Genomic DNA, 12,461 nt, shown 5'->3' with positions numbered 1-12,461 from the left:
AGAATTATGCAACTCCCGTTTACCGGAGGAACACTTTGGGTACTACCAAACGTCACAACGTAACTGGGTGATTATAAAGGAGTACTACAGGTGTCTCCGAAGGTACATGTTGAGTTGGCGTATTTCGAGATTAGGTTTTGTCACTCCGATTGTCGGAGAGGTATCTCTGGGCCCTCTCGGTAATGCACATCATTATAAGCCTTGCAAGCAATGTGACCAAATGAGTTGGTTACGGGATGATGCATTACGGAACGAGTAAAGAGACTTGCCGGTAATGAGATTGAACTAGGTATTGGATACCGACGATCAAATCTCGGGCAAGTAACATACCGATGACAAAGGGAACAACGTATATTGTTATGAGGTTTGACCGATAAAGATCTTCGTAGAATATGAAGGAACCAATATGGGCATCCAGGTCCTGCTATTGGTTATTGACCGAGAATGGTTCTAGGTCATGTCTACATAGTTTTCGAACCCGTAGGGTCCGCACGCTTAACGTTACGATGACAGTTTTATTATGAGTTTATAAGTTTTGATGTACCGAAGTTTGTTCGGAGTCCTGGATGTGATCACGGGCATGACGAGGAGTCTCAAAATGGTCGAGACATAAAGATTTATATATTGGAAGCCTATGTTTGGACATCGGAAAGGTTCCGGGTGAAATCGGGATTTTACCGGAACACCGGGGGGTTACCGGAACCCTCCCGGGGGTTAATGGGCCTTAGTGGGCCATGAGAGAGAAGAGGAGGGCCGTCCAGGGCAGGCCGCGCGCCCCCTCCCCCCCTAGTCCGAATAGGACAAGGAAGGGGGGGGGGCGGGGCCCCCCTTTCCTCTTTCCCCTCCCCCCTTTCCTTCTCCACCAAGGCAAGAGGGGGGAGTCCTACTCCTCCAGGCGCACCCCAAAGGGGCCGGCCGCACCTCCCCCTCCCTCCTTTATATACGGGGGCAGGGGGCACCCCATAACACACAAGTTGATCTACGGATCGTTCCTTAGCTGTGTGCGGTGCCCCCCTCCACCATATTCCACCTCGGTCATATCGTCGCGGAGTTTAGGCGAAGCCCTGCGCCGGTAGAGCATCATCATCATTACCACGCCGTCGTGCTGACGGAACTCATCCCCGAAGCTTTGCTGGATCGGAGCCCGGAGATCGTCATCGAGCTGAACGTGTGCTGAACTCGGAGGTGCCGTACGTTCGGTACTTGGATCGGTCGGATCGTGAAGACGTACGACTACATCAACCGCGTTGTGCTAACGCTTCCGCTTACGGTCTATGAGGGTACGTGGACAACACTCTCCCCTCTCGTTGCTATGCCATCACCATGATCTTGCGTGTACGTAGGAAATTTTTGAAATTACTACGTTCCCCAACAAGGGGAGCCACGAGGGGCCCACGAGGGTGGGGGGCGCGTCATGCTGCCTCGTGGCTTCCTCGTTGTGTCTCCGACTTCATCTCCAAGTCTTTTGGTTTGCTTTCGGTCCAAGAAAGATCATCGCGAATGTTTCATTCCGTTTGGACTCCGTTTGGTATTCCTTTTCTACCGAACTCTAAAATAGGCAAAAAAACAGAAACTGGCCTGGGCCCTCAGTTAATAGGTTAGTCCTAAAAATAATATAAAATAGCATATTAAAGCCCATTAAGCATCCAAAACAGATAATATAATAGCATGGAACAATCAAAAAAATTATAGATACATTGGAGATGTATCACGCCCCTCCCCCGTGAGGTCGGTGGCGGCTAGATCGCCCGTCCCCTGTGAGGTCGGCGGCGGCGATCTCGTGCGCCCTGTGAGGTCGGCGGCGAAGTTCTCGTGTGCCCTGTGAGATCCGCGGCGGTGAGATCGCGCCTCCCCTCTCTCGTGCGTCTGCGGCCAGTATGTCGAGGGGGTCGAGAGGAGCCTATATGGTTTTTTTAGTGCGTGGGTAGGGGGAGGGAAGTCGAAAAAAACTAGCAAAAAAAAGGTTGAAAGTGGTGGAACGAAAATAAACCGATGAGACTATTCGACCAACTCAGATATTAGGAGTAGAGATAAGTAGAATGGAGATTTGTCACAACTATGTTTGTGCTCAGCACCCACCAGGGCTGGGCTGGGCTGGGCTGCCCACCAGTCCACCACCCACCAGGGGCCAGGCGCGCCCTGGTGTCTTGTGGTCACCAGGATGGCCCCCTTCGGTAGTTATTTGCTCCAGTAATTTTTATATGTTTCAAAACAATTGTCCGTAAATTTTTAGCTTATTTGGAGAAGTGCAGAATAGGTACCTCTGACGTAGTTTTTTCAGATCCATAAGTAGTGATCTTATCTAGTCTAGAATGAAATGTAAGCATCCGTAATACGAGTACAAAATAAATAAAACATGAAAAATGCATTTCACGGGTGAGTGTAAAATGTTGGCTGACCTGCGGGCCCGTTCCTCTTCACAGGCTGTGGCCTTTTTCTAGCGTTTTCGCCACCATCCTCCCGCCGCCGCCGCCGCCGCCGCCGCCGCCATCCTCTCCGCGCCGCCATGAATCCCGTCCCCGCCGCCGACGACGACGGCCACCGCCGCTCGCCTTCACCCGGCGCGCCCGCCCCGGACCCATACGACGGCGGCAGCGGGTGGGGGAGCGACAAGCAGCCGACGCGCGCGGAGGAGGGCCGCCCCGTCGGGAAGGCCGCCATGGAACCCTCGCCGTCCACCATCTCCGACGACGGCGGCGACCAAGGTACCCAGCCGCATCCGCCTCCTCACCAGATTTGCTTCTCCATCCCGTCTCCTTCCCTTCAGATTCCATTCGATTCATGCTCCTGATGTTCCGCCGGGCCCAGAAGACGGCGGCAGCGACGACCTGACGCGCGCCGTGTCCCTGCTGTCGCTCGCGGAGGCGGGGCTCACCCTCACCGCCGGGAAGCCTGGGTCCGCCCCCCGCACCGTAGATCCGTCGCCGCCGGCCTCCACCGTCTCCTCCCATGGTCACCATGGTACCCAGCCGCATTCCCCGCTCATCACACCTGCGAGTGGTTCCATGCGTGGCTCGGAACCAGATGACGATGATCTCGCCGGCGTGAACAAGCGAACGCACGCGAGGTTCCTCGTCACCCACGCCGAGGCCGGGCTCATCATCGGGGCGGGCGGGTCCACCATTGCTGCCATTGAGGCCCGCTCCGGCGCCCGGGTCAGGCTCTCCCGCCACGACCAGCTCCTCCCCGGCACTGACCGCAGGGTTGTGCTCGTCTACGGCCTCCTCAGCCAGGTCATGGAGGCCATGGAGCTACTCCTCCAAAGGCTCCTACTCTACCAGGTTCAGGTTTTACATCTGCCTATATATCTCTTCACTCTTCATTGTTCAGGGCAACAACAAACTACACTTGCTGAATTCCCCTAGCAAGTGAGGTGATTTCATCCTCTCAATTTGATCATTGCTTCTCTCAGGGTGACCAGGCGTCCGACTCTGAGGCCACGCTAGTGCTGGTGGTGCCTCAGCCCTGCTGCGGCGCGCTGATTGGTAAAGGAGGATCTGTTATCAAGTATATATGTTTTCCCTCCTTTTCTTCATCTTTTAGATTCATGTGCGTCCGTCGACTTCGTGCATCGCCTATCATGCTATGCTTGCTGCATCTCTGATTAATGAACCGTGCGTGTGTGTTCCGCCTTGTGTACCCATGCGTGCTTGATTGGATTTACCGCATTGTTTTGCCTTGTTTGGAAATGTAGTAAATACATTCCTACTTCTCTGTTATGCTTGTGAATTGTGATGTGTGTGGTGCTCTTCTAGTCAGGCTGTGGCCTTTTTCTTGTGTTTTCGCCATCCTTTGCTGGCCTGAGTTGTGGAAGCCAACACACTTACACACATCCTTCTTTATTGCTGACTAGGTCATTCACTGAAGCTTCAGAAACTGCAATTCAGGTCTCACCACAGAACAGCTCCTATGGCTTCAACGACAGGCTGGTCACCATCACAGGGCCCTTGGATAATCGATTGCGAGCAGTATTTCTGATAATATTCGAGCTGCTAGAGGACATTCGTTATTTGTTTCCCTGTGCAGCTGCTATGGTAACTCCTCCACCCCACACCGTCCGTCTTCAGTATCCCTTCCCTGAATTAATAAAAACGAATTATTCTATGTGAAGTCGTCGTATACAAGCTGTATTAATTCGTATTATAGGCGCAGACAGTGTCCCCATCATGACGTGATTACCCTGTGTACAGCTCCTATCACATTTAATTACCTGCTCCACCGATGCCTTCAATTGGACCAGATTTCAATTGCAATAGCTGCACTAGATCATCCTGTGATCCAAGTTTTAGTTCTAATCTGTACAATACAACAAACGGACCAGATTAGTAATGCTTTGCTTATTAGATCTAATAAGTATATCATATTGTAGCTAATTTATCTACCCTAACCCCCGTTGTAATACTAGCCAGGAGAATGCATGCAATTGTCCAGTTTCTAGCTCAAATCTTTAGAATCTGGATATTATTTCCCAGCCTACTAGATATAATTAATATTATAATTTTAATCTATCCCCCCTGCGTAATTCAAGATGGACCAACAAGGGTGATGAATGAAAATTAAATACCTGTTCTGAACACTTATGTGCATTTGTCTGTCTTTCCTTTAAACGTAGCACCTGCAATTTAGTTGTCGCATCCCCTTGGCATCAATTTCCCATAGTTTGATTCCACACCTCACCATGGTCAAACTAGAGCTCTCTCAATCTTCATCAGCATCAACCAGCAAAGAACAACATAAATGTCTCACAGGCTACAACGCACCTCCCCCTAGCAGCCTACATAGTATACGCCCCCCTATTCTACTCCCCACGCAGTCCCAAGCCGACAGTTCACATACTGTTCACTACGAAAGCATCTCCTTGGACAACCCCTCCCACCTCTTCCAGTAATTTTTCAAAAATAATATTACTGCTAGAAGCAGTAAACTTCTCAAGCCACTACTTTCTGATTTTTTTACTACACGGTTTGTCAACTTCAGTATCTGGAATAGATGAGATCCCTGAGCATTCATAAGGCATTTCAACTTATCTTTGGCTCTCATCGATCAACTGTTCCTTGTTGGTTCATTCTCACCCCATCCTTCCACAAGCTGGACAATTTCTTTTTCCAGAACTCACTGCAATTTCATATAATATATAAATTATATGTACCAACTAGCAGTACGTATGATCTGTTCATCGAAATTTACTTGCATTCACTATGAAAGGTTTCTTTTCTGTACTCCCTGTAGGAGTTTCATATCAAGAAACTGGGTAAATTACAGAACATTGGCTCCCTAACTGAAATAATTGCTAGCGGTGCTAGGCCTACTAATTTCGTCTGTAACAAAAAATAAATAAACTGACTAACATAAAGGTCTTTTCCATGCATCCTTTGGTAAATAAGTTTGAAATTATCTCTTACTAATCTTGCATACTGGATGTAAAATTATTTGTGAAGAACATTATTTAGTGTTTAATATGTACAGTTAACCAAATGGTCCGGGCCTTTTGCGCAATCTCAACCTTTTCTCTTGATTTGTTCAGCCAAACACTCCAATGAGATCACCTGTCAACAAGGATGCCCAAGAATCTGTCACTATTAGTGTTGCTGATGAGCATATGGGTGCTGTTATTGGTCGTGGTGGAAGGATTATCAATGAGATCAGCAAGGTATCCTTGTTCATCACAAACAGTCATGTAACACGTCCTTTTTCCACGTAACTGTCTAACATGAAGTATCTGTACAGTGCCCGGGAATCTTGTTTTTTGACCAAACTTCTCTAGAGGTGTTGCGTCCTCCTAGATGAGTTGTGTTAAGGAAAGCTGGTTTTGTTTGGGTTACTGTCGTCATGTGGTCCTATATATATGCGGTGCCTAAGTAAAGCAAGTTACTTACAGCAAGAAGAGGGTAGCAGTATTCCTTGTGAACACACTATATGGCACCATATGGGTTTTGCACCAGTTGGAAGGAATTGAAGGAACTTAAGTACTGGACTACTGTGTGCCACGCGTACAAGGCAGAAGGTTAGTTTGTCAGTCATATGATGGGTGGGGTTTGTTTGGGTCATGAGATGTGAGGCCTGGCACAAGGAACCTGTTAAAGCACGTTGGCGTTAGCTAAGCTCCCCATCAGAGCATGTGCACTAGGAACATGCGTGCATGGTGTAGTAAGTATTCCTGGATGTTTTAATTGGTGTTGAGGTCTTTATTTTGTCTTTCCTCTTCTTATCAAACTTAATACATATGTATGCATGGCAGTGGATATTTTGGGTGATCATTGAGATTTTCTTTGGAGTTCAGGTTAGCGGAGCATGGATCCACATCTCAGGCAAGGGGGAGTTCATACCCGGGACCCGCGACAGGTAGCCGTGCTCAGTTTCTGTTCTTTGCGTGTGCGGGGGCAAAAGATGCATGACTTCAATTTGCGAAACCAAGTCGCCTGTACCGTATGTATGTAACCTAATAACATTGGGTGTGTGATGCAGGGAGGTGACTATGAGGGGCACATCAGAGGCGATCCGCGCAGCCGAGGCGATTATCATGCACTGCGTCTCCGTGGCCAGCGGCAACTTCACGGGGCGGAGGGCGGAGGGCAGAAGTGGCAAGGGTCTGCTTAGCAGGCTGGATGAGGAGGATGCTGATGCATCGGCTGAATCTGAGTGAGGAGAGTGTGATACAGTTGTAGTAGAATGGTGGTAGGTAGTCAGTGACGGACAGACAGACAGCTCAAACACTGCACAGGAATCAATCGAAGCACTAGAGTTTTGCGTCTTTGGTATAGGTGGTGATTAATCAAATCAATCGCTAGTTCAATGGATCAGTCAGGTAAATTGATGGGGATCAGTGATGATGGGATGGCTAGGTTCTGCTGGTCAATGCTGCTTGACCAATTTTGCTTGTTAACATTACATTTGGGATCTTGCCAACCCGTTGGCTGGGCAGCTGAGGTTGCTGCCAGCCCACCCGAGTTCAAGTCCCGGCTTGGACGCGTGGTGCTCGCGGATTTTCTCCTATAAAAAAATGCCAACGAGGGTTAGCCCTTTGGCTGGTCTCATTTTTTTTAACATTACATTTGGGATCTTGCATGTTTTGCCTGGATGATGCATGAGTTGGATGATCTGGAATTCAACAAACCAAATGTGTTTGATACTAGAATCTTATCTCCCCCGAATGTTGCCTTGCCTTGATGTTTGTTTTTTGTTCGTTCAACTGAATTTGCAAATTACTCCCTCCGTCCGGAAATACTTGTCATCGAAATGAATAAAAGGTGATGTATCTAGACATATTTTTTTTGGAAATGTGGGGATTTAGTTTCATCTTTTGGAAGTCCTAAATGCATTGCCTTCCCACACCAGAATTTCATGGGTCCAACTAGCAACATGTTGGCTGTTGTTCAATACCAGAAATTTCATGAATCACCACAACACGCGTCAACAAGAGTATGAGATGCAAACTTTTTTGTCTTGAACAAGAGTTTCTTATTTTGTGGTTCCAGTGGGATTTTTTCAATTAACTAAAATCATATGAGAATATGAGATGCAAACATTTTTTTCCACAACAAGAGTGGGAAATTAGAAAATAAACTAAAAACTGCATTAAATAAAATCGGTGTGGCAGTACATCTTACAAACATGACCCTAACAAAATACTACTCCCTCCGTCCCATAATGTAAGACGTTTTTTGACACTATGGGACGGAGGGAGTAGGAAATAACGCACAAGTTCCTAAAATTTCCAAAGAGGACCTGAGAAAAAGAAAAAGTAATTGGGTCCAAACTGCTCCTGAGCTGAACAAATCTTGCCGTCGCCAGGGACAAGACCACTTGTTCGGGCGAGACCTCTACGCTCTACCATGACAGGACTCCATCCTGGAAGAACATTGCTTCCCCTTTGGCACTGAGATGCCCGAAAAGAATAGATTTGGTCGCATTTCGACCAAAAAGAACGACGACTCATTGGAGAAGGTTGAATTACAGTTAACAAAGCAAATATAGCCTGTTGTCGGCAAGAGCTGTACATGCTACAATGTGATGAGAATTGGCAAACAGAGAGATTCATATGATTCAGAAGTATCAATCTAGGAAGGAAAACAAGCATAGTAACGAGCTCAATGCTTACCTGTACAAGACAAAGAGAAGGCTGAGGCATGTTATGCGACAGAGGAACGGCGAGATCAGCTGTTACGAGAGGCAACAATGCAGCCGGTGAAGCTAGAGGGTTTAGGGCCGGCGGAGGCAGAGGGGCCGACGGAGGGTGCTTCATGGCCGGTGTAGGGAGAGGGTTTAGGGTCGGCAGGGTGCTTCGTGGCCGCTATAGGGCAAATCTGCATCACGGCAAGAAGATCGTGATCGTGGTTGAAGGACCTAAGGATAGTGGGTAAAAGAAGGAGGTTATTTGCAGTGGCGGATCCAGGAATTCAACATTGGGTGTTCAAAAAAAAATTCCACCCTAATATAGAATGCTCTATTGCATACATTTCAAAGGTTTTTTTTATCAAAGGAGCTCAAGCTCCCAATTTCATTTCCATAACTGATAAAACAACCACCAATTAAAAGATAATTCATTTGTTGCTTTTCTACTAACGAAATCAAGCAGATCTTCACACCTCATTGTCATCCACGGCTATTTCTTTATGAATCGAGATAGCGGCTAGCCGGCTACACATTCAGTTGGAGATATCACAACAAAATTAAACCACCAAATCAACGATTGCAAATTGAGAGTTGGATGGGATTCAACTTAGGCTCAGTGATTGAGGTTGTTCGAGCCAATTGCTACACTGGCGTGTTCTCCTCCTCGACGTCGACGACCACGGCGGCCTCAACAACGATGCTCATCCCCACCCTCTGTGCGTCACTTTCCCGTCGCTCCTCCCCACCGGCGGTTGCGGGTACAACACTACACGGCTTGTCTGTATCCTCTACCGAAAGCATGCCCGCTAGTCGCCATCGGCAGAGGGTCAGGCTGCCGCGTCGTCTGTGGGAAAAAGAACTTTTTCTAAGGGTCTGTGGGAACAGAACTACTCCCTTCGTCCACGAACAAGTGTACATCTAGTATTTATCCCAAGTCAAAATTTTAAAACTTTTACCTATTTGTAAGTGCATCTAGTGCTCCTTAGTGATTTTGGTGTATTGAAGACTTATAGGTTAAAGGACTAATGTGTTTATGAGTGTACACAGGTCTATAAGTCTATGAGGAGTTTGATATTTACAGGGAAAGTCGACCCCTAAAAATGAATATCTTCGACTGAAGATTTGGTATTCCTGAAGACTTTCATGAAGACTTTGAAAGTGAAGAAATTGGTGTGTCCGTGAAGACTTGATATTCATGCGAGGAATATGAAGCTTGAAGACTTCGTTTTCATAGTTTTGTTTTTCTCTTTCTTGAGTCATAGGAAACACCGTACTGTTAAAGGGGGTCGAGGAAATACTAAAGAAAAATTTCCATGTGATGCTCAACTCAAAATCCTACACCTACCAAACCCTTCGAGTGAAGCCTTTGGAAATCTCATACAGTTCAGTCAATTTCTTCAGTGACAGAGACGAAGTTCTTCTGGTCGCTGAGGAATTTGTTCTGACTGAGGAGTTAGGAATTCGCCAGTGCGGATTGCCTACACAGTGAGGAACATAATCGCCCTGAGGAATTTGATAGTCAAATTTCCGACCGTTGCTGTGCTACGCGCCAGCTGTCCCAAAATATCTTATCCACCTAACGGTCATATCAGATAAGGGCATTTATGTATTATCATGTCGGGCTGCTCCCTAGGCTATAAATAGCCGCACCCTACAACCACTAGCTGGTTGGCTGCTCCAAGAGAAACTGACACTTGTCATTTGAGAGCAACCCATCCTCCGAGGACTTTGAGCGAAAATCATCGAGTGAGGAAAACCCAAACCCAAACACCTACAAACCCAAAGTGATTGAGCATCACTGAAGAGATTGATCCTGCGTGGATCCGATGCTTGTTTAAGACTGTGCTTCTTCCAGACGGTTAGGCGTCATGTCTAGAGCATCCAAGAGGAATTGTGGATCGCCGAGTGACCGAGTCTGTGAAGATTTGGAAGTCGCCTGAAGACTTACCACGAGTGATTGGACGAGGTCTGTGTGACCTTAGTTCAAGGAGAATACGGTGAGGACTTGGTGTCCTGAGCTGCGTGCTCAGCGACTGGGTGTCCGGGACTGTGTGTCCTCGAGTTTAAATACTCAGTCGCTCCAACCAGACGTACAACTAAGACAGCAGTTGGAACTGGTCTACCAAATCATTGTCTTCACCAACCTAACTGGTTCTATTTCCTCAACTCTTTCATTTCCTCATTACTGTGTTGAGTAATTATTCATATCTGTGTTTGAAGACTTCGACTGAAGACTTTCTCAATTTCCTCAGTTCAATTTCTTCAGTCTGTTTGTCTTCATCTTGTGTTATCCTGTGATTATGCTTTCTGTACTCTGTGTTTGTCTTCATTTCATCATGATGACTATGTCTGTATCTTGTTATGCTTACTTCTGAGTACTTATTCCGCTGCAAGTAGTTCTTCGCTAAGGAATTTCCTCACCGGCAAATTTCTCAGTGAAGAATTCATAAAAATCGCCTATTCACCCCCCCCTCTAGTCGATATAACGCACTTTCAATTGGTATCAGAGCAAAGTACTCCCTTGTTCTGTGTGATTTTGGTTTAACCACTTGGAGTTCTAGTTATGCCGACCGCAAGTATGATCAAGGTCTCCGCTGGGTGTCCTACCTTCGATGGCACAGACTACCCCTACTGGAAGAATAAGATGCGAATGCATCTTGAAGCAATTGACAACGATCTCTGGTACGTTGTGGAAAATGGTGTTCCCTCAGTCACACCTTCCCTGAATGCTGCTGATGTGAAGAGATTCAAGCAACTCGATTCTCAAGCGAAGAATATCATATGTGGTCATCTGAGTAAAGGGCAGTATGGTAGAGTGAGTGCTTTGGAAACTCCTAAGCTTATCTGGGATAGGCTCTCCAAAGTAAACGAAGGAGTCTCAACTCAACGTGACTCTCGTGTTGACGTTCTTCGCAATCTCTTCAACCGCTTCAAAAGACTCGACAATGAAATTGTTCAGCAAACCTTCGATCGCCTCACTGACATCTCAAATGAGCTTCAAGCGCTTGGCGCCACTGACATCACCGACCATGAGGTGGTGAAGAAATTGCTGAGATTGCTAGATTCCTCATTTGATACTCTGGCACTGATGATACAAGAGCATGCTGATTACAAGTCACTTGATCCCGCTGATATCCTCGAGAGGCTAAATACTCATGAGTTCCAGCTTGCTGAAAAGAGAGACCTCTATGGTGAAGGAAATATGCCCTAGAGGCAATAATAAAGTTATTATTTATTTCCTCATATCATGATAAATGTTTATTATTCATGCTAGAATTGTATTAACCGGAAACATGATACACGTGTGAATACATAGACAAACATAAAGTCACTAGTATGCCTCTACTTGACTAGCTCATTAATCAAACATGGTTATGTTTCCTAACCATAGACATGTGTTGTCATTTGATTAATGGGATCACATCATTAGGAGAATGATGTGATTGACATGACCCATTCCGTTAGCCTAGCACTTGATCGTTTAGTATGTTGCTATTGCTTTCTTCATGACTTATACAAAGTTCCTGCAACTATGAGATTGTGCAACTCACGTTTACCGGAAGAACACTTTGTGTGCTACCAAACGTCACAACGTAACTGGGTGATTATAAAGGTTCTCTACAGGTGTTTCCGAAGGTACATGTTGGGTTGGCATAATTCGAGATTAGGTTTTGTCACTCCGATTGTCAGAGAGGTATCTCTGGGCCCTCTCGGTAGTACTCATCACCTAAGCCTTGCAAGCATTGTAACTAATGAGTTAGTTATAAGATGATGTGTTACAGAACGAGTAAAGAGACTTGCCGGTAACGAGATTGAACTAGGTATTGGATACCGACGATCAAATCTCGGGCAAGTAACATACCGATGACAAAGGGAACAACGTATGTTGTTATGCGGTTTGACTGATAAAGATCTTCGTAGAATATGTAGGAACCAATATGGGCATCCAGGTTCCGCTATTGGTTGTTGACCGAGAATAGTTCTAGGTCATGTCTACATAGTTCTTGAACCCGTAGGGTCCGCACGCTTAACGTTACGATGACAGTTTTATTATGAGTTTACAAGTTTTGATGTACCGAAGTTTGTTCGGAGTCCCGGATGTGATCACGGACATGACGAGGAGTCTCGAAATGGTCGAGACATAAAGATTGATATATTGGACGACTATATTCGGACACCGGAAGTGTTCCGGGTGATTTCGGAGAAAACCGGAGTGCCGGAGGGTTACCGGAACCCCCCCGGAGAGTTAATGGGCCACATGGGCCTTGGTGGGAAGAGAGAGGGGCGGCCAGGAAGGGCCGCGCGCCCCCTCTCCCTCTGGTCCGAATTGGACTAGGAGGGGGGGGGGG

General features: G+C 46.7%; 1 protein-coding gene across 5 annotated transcripts; it reads left to right on the top strand.

The window, feature by feature from the left end:
* The first annotated feature begins 2,435 nt into the window (after nt 1-2,435).
* Nucleotides 2,436-7,038, top strand: LOC119349588 (protein BTR1-like). Of its 5 annotated transcripts, none has more exons than XR_005169460.1 (8): nt 2,436-2,705; nt 2,809-3,287; nt 3,413-3,507; nt 3,854-4,034; nt 5,525-5,650; nt 5,728-6,147; nt 6,281-6,342; nt 6,466-6,543. XR_005169460.1 is itself a non-coding variant. In XM_037617644.1 (7 exons), the coding sequence occupies exons 1-7, from the start codon at nt 2,507-2,509 to the stop codon at nt 6,641-6,643; spliced, it is 1,317 nt and encodes a 438-aa protein (XP_037473541.1). In that variant the 5' UTR covers nt 2,436-2,506; the 3' UTR covers nt 6,644-7,038. The 5 variants fall into 5 exon arrangements, 3 of the variants coding, with proteins under 3 accessions (XP_037473541.1, XP_037473542.1, XP_037473540.1); XR_005169461.1 differs by having other exon boundaries at nt 5,728-6,004; nt 6,466-6,536; XM_037617644.1 differs by lacking the exon at nt 5,728-6,147 and having other exon boundaries at nt 2,812-3,287; nt 6,466-7,038.
* Nucleotides 7,039-12,461: the final 5,423 nt, after the last annotated feature.

Source organism: Triticum dicoccoides, chromosome 1B, assembly GCF_002162155.2.
Source record: "Triticum dicoccoides isolate Atlit2015 ecotype Zavitan chromosome 1B, WEW_v2.0, whole genome shotgun sequence".
NCBI classification, from domain to species: Eukaryota; Viridiplantae; Streptophyta; class Magnoliopsida; order Poales; family Poaceae; genus Triticum; species Triticum dicoccoides.
The sequence above is the reverse complement of the archived record's forward strand: the minus strand, read 5'-3'. Positions and strand labels throughout refer to the sequence as shown.

What these genes read in the sequence shown, in the direction of transcription:
- LOC119349588 (XM_037617643.1), top strand. Translation starts at nt 2,507, where the DNA reads ATGAATCCCGTCCCCGCCGCCGACGACGACGGCCACCGCCGCTCGCCT. An exon ending in TCCTACTCTACCAGGTTCAG is followed by an intron (nt 3,288 to 3,412) that starts GTTTTACATCTG and finishes TGCTTCTCTCAG; the next exon opens with GGTGACCAGGCGTCCGACTC. An exon ending in TTCCCTGTGCAGCTGCTATG is followed by an intron (nt 4,035 to 5,524) that starts GTAACTCCTCCA and finishes TGATTTGTTCAG; the next exon opens with CCAAACACTCCAATGAGATC.